At 44.3% G+C, this 12,434-nt stretch overlaps 1 protein-coding gene across 2 annotated transcripts in view; it reads right to left on the bottom strand.

Moving 5' to 3' along the window:
• Positions 1 to 12,434, bottom strand: part of LOC124263481 (potassium voltage-gated channel protein Shaw-like) — an 84,226-nt gene that overhangs the window by 48,426 nt on the left and 23,366 nt on the right. Inside the window, exon 1 of one of the 2 annotated variants that reach the window (XM_046698131.1) lies at positions 1,347 to 1,525. The exons of the other annotated variant lie outside the window; for it this stretch is intronic. Coding sequence (XP_046554087.1) covers positions 1,347 to 1,418 — 72 coding nt within the window. The 5' untranslated portion in view covers positions 1,419 to 1,525. Of the gene's footprint in view, positions 1 to 1,346; positions 1,526 to 12,434 lie in introns of those variants that run through there. 2 annotated transcript variants of the gene reach the window in all.

The following is a 12,434-nucleotide window of genomic DNA, read 5'->3' as shown; positions in this document are numbered from 1 at the left end:
GGAAGGGTGTCTAAGTACATTCATAAAAAAGATTGATCTATTTTTTGTATCAGCGTCAGTGACCATTTCTTGCATATGGGCCTGATTTGTTTGTTCTCTCTCACATACTTTATTATTTGCCAAACACACATCATGCTCTCTCAAACATAAATAATATTTTCCTTCAGATACAGTATTCTTTCTCGAACATACAATATCTTCTCTCTGTCACACACACACGCGCACACACACACATTCACGCACATACATATTCACTCTCTCTCTCTCTCTCTCTCTCTCTCTCTCTCTCTCTCTCTCTCTCTCTCTCTCTCTCTCTCTCTCTCTCTCTCACTCACACACACTCGCAGAGGTTGTCATGTTGGGTGTCGGGTCCCAAGTGACACACATGTGGTACACATCATTGCTCTGATCGAAGTGGACCTCATCTATAACGTCTATTCAAGACTGTACATACATCCGGTTAGTCTGTCTCACAGTCCCTGAACCACATTATTTTCCCAACTGCCTAGCCCTCTCTGCAGTGCTAACGGCCTAAATAAAGCAAGTCTAGATTTCTCTGAATCTCTGGACTCCCTAGGGCTCCTTTTGAATATAAATGGGCTTGTTTGTTAATATCAACATTATATATATTCAGAGACTAAGCATTAGTCTAACATCCGGTTAGTGAAGTCCTCTTGGGTCACGATTATACCATAATTACAAAGATTTTCATAACTTTGAACTCTGACATTTCCAGTGGTAATAACGCCAGGATACTTTAAAGGATGACATCTATTATTATAAGCATCACGAAAGAACAAAGAATTTGCCATCGATAAAAATATCTTGCCTTTCTTGTTATTCATCAACTTCTAAAATGCCAATCAAACTGATCATTTCCAGTGTTCCAACGGCCAATATCGTACCAAGGCCATCAGATTTTCTTCATGCGCAGTTGTTTTCTTATATGACAATATGAATATGTGGATATAACGGGGCTTAGCAATGGAGTTAAGGTATTCATAAACTTGGGTGGAAATTAGCTCAGCTCGCTTCCTCGATGCACATAAACGAAGCAAGAGTATACTACGCGAAACCGCGGGATAACTAAGAGCTCCCACTGTTCGCGTCCTTGATCTTATTTAAAAGATGATAATGCTTTCAGGCAGGAATATGTACAGACCAGAGCCCCCACATTCCTACAACAACACAAAGGCAACAACATGGACAAAACACGTAACCAAACACACATAACAGTTACACAACTCATTGTGCTATGCCCAACGAAACACATTCCGTGCTGCAGGCGGTTCAGCTCGCCACATCACAGGGAACAAAGTTAAGCGTTACTCGCAAAGTTTAGATACCTTTTTCGGAGACGGCTGTCGAGAAAATCCCCCAAACGCTCCCGCGGGGACGCCAAGGACGGAATCAACCATACCGGGAGGCACTGTGACAACTGTGGCCACCAACACTTATCCGCAAATACCCCGCCATTACGGCGGAGAGAAAGATCGTAGCCAGTGACAATATGTCTTTCCAAATTCTATAAACACTCGTGAGCAGGTTTTTTGGTGCCAGTTCTATATATACCGCAGTGTATGCGGTTAGTGTACCTAAGACTGTTTCCGACTGTACGGTTGGTGGTTGGGGGCTGAAGTGTCAAAAATAGAGTCTTGAGTGTGTTAATTGGTGACTTGTATATGATTGATGTCACAGCGTGAAAACTAGTGCAGTATTCAGTGTAATCCGCGACTGATGAGACAGCGACAGCGGCTGTTGGCGGACAAGCTCACTAACTATGTCATTATGTAATTTAGATATCAGTACAGTGCGAATCGTGGACAGCTTGTACTAACATGACCAGGTTACATACGATGACTTTTATATGAGCATACGGTGCGTCACTAAAATAACTTTTTCGTATGATATATTTTATTAAAAAGGATTTTAATGTCCAATAGAAGAGCTCGGAGAATTTCTTCATGTTTACAAAACTGAAACTTTTGTGGACTGGTGTAAGAGTTTTCGGATATTTGGGAGTGAGTGAGGTTTTTACGTCGCTTTTAGCAATATTCCAGCAATATCACGGCGTGGGACACCACGAATGGGTTTCACACATTGCACCCATTTGGGAAATCGAACCCGGGCCTTCCGCGTAACGAGCGGACGCTTTAACCACTAGGCTACCCTAACAAAAGAACAGAAAGGCACATCTTTGGGTTACATCGTGAACTGCGTGTACAGACGTAAGGGACTTTGGGGGTTACGGGTAAGATTACTCCAGATTATGCTGGTCGTGGATCGAGTGGTCCGGCTAAGTGAGGTGGTTATACTTTGTGTCATCGTGACTACAGTGGATCGTTGTTCATTATATCAACCACTGGCCAGTCTGGTCCAAGACTCATTTACGTAAGGCCACCGCAATATACATATAATAATGCTGAAGGGGTCGTTGTCGGCACGGGTACTGCAGATGTGTAGCCCAGGTACGTCTCTATATACAGAAACGTACCCTGGCCAAAATCGGAATACAGAAACGTACCCTACGACGAGTCCATTTCGCACTGTGTCGTTTGCTTGATCGGAACTTACATACTGTCGTATGAGGTGCATTTGATTTCGTTGTATAAGAAACGACCATACACAATAACGGATATCTCGCGGTGCACAACGCCTCTCGCAACCAGTTGAACTATATACGGTTTCGGGTTTGGGTTGATGAATATGGGCTCATTACCCGTTTAGGGTACTGTATACAGAAATGTACCTGGGGTACATATCTGTGCCGTCAGCGACTCCTTCACCTATGATATGACTGAGTGTGGCGCTCAACAACAAATATGCATTGTAATTCTGCTTCTTCAGACCTAGTGGCCATATACAGTTTTTATTCGGTGAAATTCGCATTTAGAGCAACAGTTAATGCGTGAATCTATCAGAACAGAATCATACCATGAATCATACGCTGCAAATGTCTAGCGCTCTTTCAAAACATGTTTGTGCCGGTGTTCTCACCGTGGCGCTTTCTTCGACGTCAGACAGACCCATTCCACGGCAGTGACGTAATAATTCCCAACATATCGTCTGCAACTAGTCCACGTGCACCGAACACGTCATACACCTGACTATGCGAGCAGACGATATCCGAGCAAACGCCAACTGTCTTGGGAATAGACTCCTGAAATCCACCGTGACCTTTGTTTCCATGGAAACCAATATGTTTATGATCGTATATCTATTTATCTGTACATGTGTGTTTACACCAGCGTGGTCACGTGACCCAGCAGCAGCCCACGACGAGGCTGTAATAAACACTGGTAAATGTTTATGGTTTAAACAAGAGCAGCAGGTCGGTAAACAAGCGGAACGCCACAGAACCACGGTGTTTCTTTCACAAGGAATGATGTTAATGGACGTATTTACACAGACACGTCACTGATGAGGAGGATGTACACGGCGTGGTGTACCGACTGTCAACACGACTGACTGGTGGAGGGCAGGAATCGCGAAACAAGGAGCGAGTGGGAACTGATTTATCACCAGGAACTGTAAAACCAGGCTGCCCCAGATAAGCGATAAACCAGGATAAGTTTGAATGAAAATATCCAATATTCCAACAGCGTGTTGAATCACAATGAACGCCAGATGCAAGAGTGTTGAAAACAGGAAGAAGTCGTTGAACTATTTTATGAGATATCATCGCTGGTTGCAAGCTTTAATAGTATTTTCTTTTGTATTTCAGATTTATATCCTGCAGACTGGCGGACATAAACAGGTTATACAGAATGATATCATTGACGGATATCAACAGGTTATACATAATGATATCCTTGACGGACATTAACAGATTACACAGAATATCATTGACGGCCATTAACAGGTTATGCAGAATGATATCGTTGACGGATATCAACAGGTTATACATAATGATATCCTTGACGGACATTAACAGATTACACAGAATGATATCATTGACGGACATTAACATGTTATGCAGCTTGGCCTAGATTTTCGAAGCTCTCTTAGAGCTAAGATAGTCGTAAGTGCCATACATTAACATTAACTTACGACTTTTGTAGCTCTAAGAGACCTTCGAAAATCTAGGCCCAGACTGATATCACTGACGGACATTATGGTGATGCCATGTTCAAGTCAAAACATTGATTATACAACGGTCTCGTTTTCTGTTGACTGGGTTCCGTCCTATTGCGCAACTTAGTACAATAACCAGTCCAGAATTTTGAGACCAATTCATTTAAATGGATTCATAAATGTTAATCAGTATTATTTAATACATCTAAGGACTTGTATATTGCAACACTACGCTCCTTCTAATCCTTATAAACACGTCGTGCAGCGTGCTCTGTCGTACAGCGAGCTCTGGCAAACGGAATTCTGGAAATCGTGGAAATCTCAAAACGAGGCTCTGCCGCTAGACAATTTTGGCGGTCTGGTACGGAACTGATATTATATCAATCGCATTGTCCGTTACAGAAATACACTGAATACGCGCACAAAACACATAACAGGTGTAACCAGTGAACCACATGCATTGTGAACCATTGTACGACCTCATCAAACAGAGGCAGTCTGTGACGTCTTCGTTAAATCATGCTGCCTATACCTCGCCATAAAATATAGATATACGATGTTATTAAAGTTGAAAATTAAAAATTCATTTGTAAATAGCATTTTCTTAATTTGAAACAAGGAATTGGAATTCAGTGTAACCATAGTTGTTTGTGATGTCTATTTTCACTTTCACACGAGAAAATTCGGATCGGCTGAAAAGTAGGTCATTGTCTGAATAGGCTAATGAGACTCATGTTTCGGTTTGTAAGTACGGTCACGCATGGGATAAAATCCTGTAAATGATAACAACCGGTGTCATCGACATACATGACATATTACAGATACATGCGACCACCCGGTGACAGAACATCTAAACCGATACTGCCCGGTATAAAGATAGTTGTGCTGAGATACGCGAACACCTGTTTGTCATTTGCACTTTCGATATCCGAATGGTTGACAAAGTTCATCTTATGTAAACATAAACTCTGTCAAAAAAGAAACGCAACCCCTGTCCTCAGATATGAAAAATTCGTTTGAATGAAGTTATTGCTTCCAAACTAAATTTTATTCGAATGTATTGAAATGATACACGTAATTAATGAAGATTACCATCCAAACAACTGCATTTGTACGCATAAGTGTATTTTATTGCTTATTCCGTCACAACGCATGAAATGACCCTCATGGTGACTTCGCACAAAAAAAACACATGCAAATCATGAAAATGGCAGTTAATGTAGGGGTGTATAAAAGCCCATGTGCTTTCGTATTATATTCATTCATTTGTCGCCGAAAAGCTGTGTTAAAAATGCCACGATTGAGTGCTGCCGACCGAAATATCGCCATTGGTCGTGTTCAAGCCGGAGAAAGTTTTGGAACTGTTGCACGGCACCTAAATGTTCACAAAACAACGATATCCCGACTTTGGAGCCGCTACAACAACTTCAATTTGACCAACGATCGCCCGAGAAGTGGAAGGCCAAGAATCACGACCCCCCTTCAAGATCGGTACATCCGGGTCCATCACCTGCGTAATCGGCATGCCCTACCAACCGTGACTGCCACACAAATACCAGGTTTGAGGAGAGTGTCAGCTCAAACGATTAGGAACCGTCTGAAAGAAGCGGGTTTACGTGCCTGTAGACCAGTTGTTGGACCTGTACTACGCCCCCTACATCGACGCCGACGACTCAGGTGGTGTGCAACAACGTAAGGATACGGACTTTACAAAACTGGAGGCGAATCTGGTTTTCTGATGAATCACGTTTTCTTTTGCAACGTCACGACGGAAGACAGCGTCTGTATAGGAGACGTCATAAACGTTTAGCGCCCATCTGCGTCCGACAGGTGGACAGATTTGGCGGAGAAAGCGTCATGGTTTGGGGAACCATCTCATACAACCAGAAATCTGACTTGGTGATCGTTCCAGGGAACCTGACAGCCCAACGTTACATCAACCACGTGTTAGAGCTTCACCTTCTCCCGATTATTGACCAACAGACACAGATTTTTCAACGGGACAACGCCCGGCCTCATACTGCACGTGCAACAATGAACTTTCTGCAGAATTCCAACGTCAATGTCTTGCCATGACCCTCTAAATCACCAGACCTCAACCCTATTGAACACCTGTGGGATACTCTGGATCGACGCGTACGTCAACGTCAGCCGCCGCCACAGACGCTGCAACAGCTCGCCGTTGCACTGCAGGAGGAGTGGAGAGCCATTCCCCAGGAAAGAATCCGGCGTCTTATCCGTTCTTGTCCAAGGAGATGCCGTGCAGTGATTGCAGCGCGTGGTGCTCATATGAGATACTGAGAAAGACGCCCCCCTGGTGACAAACCGGTGTCTGTGAGATGCCTTTGAAATGACAATTTTAAACATGCCCATCTGGGTTATTATTCTGCCAAATTTCAGACTTCTGTCTTAAATAATAAAAATGCCGTGTCGTCCTAAAACTTCAGATCAAAATCTCTAAAATACAGGGGTTGCGTTTCTTTTTTGACAGAGTTTATTTTTCCGGCTACCTGATTGGTCTAGAGGCGGTCAAGTGACCGTCGACAGATAAGCATATTGACTCCAACCCAGGTCCGACCAAAAGTCATAGTGATTTGAGTTACATAAAAATAGATAAGGGCGTCAAGCTATGACGTCATTCTTTTGTTTACATGTCACAATATTCTTGACATAACATTATTGGTTTGTAGGGAAAATAAAATTACTTTTCTTGTCTAAATGGACATGTTTGGATTTTTAGAAGCTTTTTTTCGGTAATTACATAATAAAACAATTATGGACTGATGAATTCGGTCAATACCTGTTTTTATGGACCCGCGAAAACCAATATTGTTTTTATGGGCCCGCAAAAAAGCAATATTGTATTTATGGACCCGCGAAAAGCAATATTGACCGAGAACGAAGACGAAAAGCAGGTATTTACCTCATCACCAGTCTATAATATTGTATATTACGAAATACAATAACTCACGATTCAGCTTCAAGCACACGTTTGACATCGTGACGTCGTGACATAGTGACATGGTGTCAGAGTGACATCTTCACGTCGTGACATCGTGACATGGTGTCAGAGTGACATCGTTATAGTGATGTTGTGACATCGTGACATAGTGACAGTGACGTCGTGACGTGACGTCGTAACATAGTGACATCGTCACATAGTGACGTCGTGATATAGTCACATCGTGACATCGTGATATAGTGGCGTCGTGAAATAGCTAGATGTTGGGATCGTAGTGACTGTCATATACTGATGTCTGTATACATTGCGCTCCTATAAACGTGATAACGAATACACATGACATTTGAACCGATAACATTTCCCCCCCTTCCCGCCTCTCTGTCAGAGTGTGCGTCACGTCCATTAAAGACACTTGTGAAACCCCACAGGGCTGCCGTCATATATTGTTTAACAGAGTCGACATATAGACGGCCACGCCGTCGGCTCCCACGAGGAAACTGCTGCTGACGATGTTACAGGCATCACAGACGCTGGAGCTAGTGAAACACATCCCGGATATTAACTGTGTACTATCAGTGCTGGCATACTGTCTAATGTCTCTCTTCATCACCCCCCGAGACCCATCTCCCTCTATCTTTCCCCTCCGCTGAATCGGGCACCGCTCAACAATGGTTTTATATTACAGGGCTGTATAGTTTTGGGAATCTTCCAAATTTAGGAAAAATGCAGATATAGCACTTTCATTTAATCGTTTCATCCCACTGAACATATCTGGGCCGTGTCTTGTTGGAACCTTTCAGGATTGGGTTACCCGGTGTACTGTCTTTAATAAAAGTCATTATATGTACGTACAACACAGAAATTGAATCATAAAATTACAGAACTTTAAGAATGTAAAACAGCGAGTGAGTAAAGGACAGTGAGTGAGTGAACACTGTGATATAGGCAGGAGTTGAGCGCCACAGTGAGTGAGTGAACACTGTGATATAGGCAGGAGTTGAGCGCCACAGTGAGTGAGTGAACACTGTGATATAGGCAGGAGTTGAGCGCCACAGTGAGTGAGTGAACACTGTGATATAGGCAGGAGTTGAGCGCCACAGTGAGTGAGTGAACACTGTGATATAGGCAGGAGTTGAGCGCCACAGTGAGTGAGTGAATACTGTGATATAGGCAGGAGTTGAGCGCCACAGTGAGTGAGTGAACACTGTGATATAGGCAGGAGGTTGAGCGCCACAGTGAGTGAGTGAACACTGTGATATAGGCAGGAGTTGAGCGCCACAGTGAGTGAGTGAACACTGTGATATAGGCAGGAGTTGAGCGCCACAGTGAGTGAGTGAACACTGTGATATAGGCAGGAGTTGAGCGCCACAGTGAGTGAGTGAACACTGTGATATAGGCAGGAGTTCAGCGCCACAGTGAGTGAGTGAACACTGTGATATAGGCAGGGAGTTGAGCGCCACGGTGAGTGAGTGAACACTGTGATATAGGCAGGAGTTGAGCGCCACAGTGAGTGAGTGAACACTGTGATATAGGCAGGAGTTGAGCGCCACAGTGAGTGAGTGAATACTGTGATATAGGCAGGAGTTGAGCGCCACAGTGAGTGAGTGAACACTGTGATATAGGCAGGAGTTGAGCGCCACAGTGAGTGAGTGAACACTGTGATATAGGCAGGAGTTGAGCGCCACAGTGAGTGAGTGAACACTGTGATATAGGCAGGAGTTGAGCGCCACAGTGAGTGAGTGAACACTGTGATATAGGCAGGAGTTGAGCGCCACAGTGAGTGAGTGAACACTGTGATATAGGCAGGAGTTGAGCGCCACAGTGAGTGAGTGAACACTGTGATATAGGCAGGAGTTGAGCGCCACAGTGAGGTGAGTGAACACTGTGATATAGGCAGGAGTTGAGCGCCACAGTGAGTGAGTGAACACAGTGATATAGGCAGGAGTTGAGCGCCACAGTGAGTGAGTGAACACTGTGATATAGGCAGGAGTTGAGCGCCACAGTGAGTGAGTGAACACTGTGATATAGGCAGGAGTTCAGCGCCACAGTGAGTGAGTGAACACTGTGATATAGGCAGGAGTTGAGCGGCACAGTGAGTGAGTGAACACTGTGATATAGGCAGGAGTTGAGCGCCACAGTGAGTGAGTGAACACTGTGATATAGGCAGGAGTTCAGCGCCACAGTGAGTGAGTGAACACTGTGATATAGGCAGGAGTTCAGCGCCACAAGTGAGTGAGTGAACACTGTGATATAGGCAGGAGTTCAGCGCCACAAGTGAGTGAGTGAACACTGTGATATCGGCAGGAGTTCAGCGCCACAAGTGAGTGAGTGAACACTGTGATATAGGCAGGAGTTCAGCGCCACGGTGATGTGAGTGAACACTGTGATATAGGCAGGAGTTGAGCGCCACAAGTGAGTGAGTGAACACTGTGATATAGGCAGGAGTTCAGCGCCACAAGTGAGTGAGTGAACACTGTGATATCGGCAGGAGTTCAGCGCCACAAGTGAGTGAGTGAACACTGTGATATAGGCAGGAGTTCAGCGCCACAGTGAGTGAGTGAACACTGTGATATAGGCAGGAGTTCAGCGCCACAAGTGAGTGAGTGAACACTGTGATATAGGCAGGAGTTCAGCGCCACAAGTGAGTGAGTGAACACTGTGATATCGGCAGGAGTTCAGCGCCACAAGTGAGTGAGTGAACACTGTGATATAGGCAGGAGTTCAGCGCCACAAGTGAGTGAGTGAACACTGTGATATAGGCAGGAGTTCAGCGCCACAAGTGAGTGAGTGAACACTGTGATATCGGCAGGAGTTCAGCGCCACAAGTGAGTGAGTGAACACTGTGATATCGGCAGGAGTTCAGCGCCACAAGTGAGTGAGTGAACACTGTGATATAGGCAGGAGTTCAGCGCCACGGTGATGTGAGTGAACACTGTGATATAGGCAGGAGTTCAGCGCCACAGTGATGTGAGTGAACACTGTGATATCGGCAGGAGTTCAGCGCCACAAGTGAGTGAGTGAACACTGTGATATAGGCAGGAGTTCAGCGCCACGGTGATGTGAGTGAACACTGTGATATAGGCAGGAGTTGAGCGCCACAGTGAGTGAGTGAACACTGTGATATAGGCAGGAGTTGAGCGCCACAGTGAGTGAGTGAACACTGTGATATAGGCAGGAGTTGAGCGCCACAAGTGAGTGAGTGAACAATGTGATATAGGCAGGAGTTCAGCGCCACAAGTGAGTGAGTGAACACTGTGATATAGGCAGGAGTTCAGCGCCACAAGTGAGTGAGTGAACACTGTGATATAGGCAGGAGTTGAGCGCCACAGTGAGTGAGTGAACACTGTGATATAGGCAGGAGTTGAGCGCCACAGTGAGTGAGTGAACACTGTGATATAGGCAGGAGTTGAGCGCCACAGTGAGTGAGTGAACACAGTGATATAGGCAGGAGTTGAGCGCCACAGTGAGTGAGTGAACACTGTGATATAGGCAGGAGTTGAGCGCCACAGTGAGTGAGTGAACACTGTGATATAGGCAGGAGTTGAGCGCCACAGTGAGTGAGTGAACACTGTGATATAGGCAGGAGTTCAGCGCCACAGTGATGTGAGTGTCTCAGTGTATATCTTTTACGAAGAGTTTCAAATTGACTAAGTGGAAAATGTTTGCCTAAATGATGCCTACAAGCTTGATGCTGCATCCCGTCATTATCTTTTCTGCCACAATTGAAAGATTAGACTAACATCTAGTCTCTGATATCAATATATTTTACAGAAAAAACGGTTCCTAAATTATAATCATAAAATATACTCATGCTAATAATGGTTGTCACCCCCTTCAATTTTTTTAATTGGAGAGGGGTTGTGGGTTGGGGGTGTGAGGTGTGTGTGGGGTTGGGGTGGGGAGTGGGGTGACAACCATTATTGGCATGGGTATATAATGAAAAGGAGACCAGAGACTTAATTTATTCATTTTCCTAAAACTGTGGAAAATCTTGACTTGTTACATATTCCAGACTTGCATCGGCCTTCTTGGATATAATTGTTTCAGGGTCTCTACGACAGACTACAGAAAGACCTAATCTCCTCGTAACTGTTTAAACTTGGAATACCCTGGGAGCAGGGAACTGGCGTCAGCTCACGTAGATACGTACTGCAAGCAAACAAAGTGACTTCTGGTTGACTCGAAGTATTGGGGGCATCAAATACACACTACGAACTGTCCTCCCTTCGTGACAAGCAGCGCGCAGATATTTGGTCATAATCCATTTGAAGGCTGTCATCGCTGCTTAATATCAAACGGACGCTTTATACTATCGTTTTATACAAAGCGTTATTTGTTTTTTCTACTCTTAAGTCCTAACTGGTAATCATAACAGACGGGTTGTATGCAGAAAGGAAATTCAACTGCCATGCATCTAGGTGTCTTGTTATTTTAGGTTTTCCAGTCTTTGAGGTTCGATTCCCCACATGTACAATGTGCGAAGCCTATTTCTGGTGTCCCCCGCCGTGATATTGATGGAAATCTGCTAAAAGCGGCGTGAAACTAAACTCACTCACTTCACTGACTTTGAGTATCGCTCAGTGACATTCTTGAAAGATTCTCCATGCAGTTAGATCAACGATATATCAAGAAACCTGAACTCGAGTTGATGAAGTCTCTATATATGTGCAAAGCAAAACCTCACACAGGGTTTGAAACTAGGCCCGGGTTCACACCATCACGTACATCATGTATAACATAAAGAGGGTTCTGGGGTGAACAATGAACAATTTTGGTTTGTTAACCCATTCGAATAGAAACGTTCGTTCAAATAGGTTGATAACCTATTTATTTAATACACTCTTTCACAGCGATGACAGTTGTTTGACATTCCCTCTTGGGTGCATTATACGCCTATGGGTTATTATTGACAGTTGTTTGACATTCCCTCTCGGGTGCATTATACGCCTATGGGTTATTATTGACAGTTGTTTGACATTCCCTCGTGGGTGCATTATACGCCTATGGGTTATTATTGACAGTTGTTTGACATTCCCTCTCGGGTGCATTATACGCCTATGGGTTATTATTGACAGTTGTTTGACATTCCCTCGTGGGTGCATTATACGCCTATGGGTTATTATTGACAGTTGTTTGACATTCCCTCTCGGGTGCATTATACGCCTGTGGGTTATTATTGACAGTTGTTTGACATTCCCTCTCGGGTGCATTATACGCCTATGGGTTATTATTGACAAAAGCAGCGTAAAACGTTACTCATTCACCCATCTATCAACTTATTATTAGACGAGTGTGTCCCCAAAATCCAGGGATAAAGTTACAAACGAGATACAACTCATGTCTAGCGAGATTCGCAAGTCTAGATTGCCTCAATCCTGAAATTAAGGATATTTAAATA

This window comes from Haliotis rubra, unplaced genomic scaffold (assembly GCF_003918875.1).
Source record: "Haliotis rubra isolate DU_JTF1 unplaced genomic scaffold, ASM391887v1 Scf885, whole genome shotgun sequence".
In the NCBI taxonomy this organism is placed as follows: Eukaryota; Metazoa; Mollusca; class Gastropoda; order Lepetellida; family Haliotidae; genus Haliotis; species Haliotis rubra.
The sequence above is the reverse complement of the archived record's forward strand: the minus strand, read 5'-3'. Positions and strand labels throughout refer to the sequence as shown.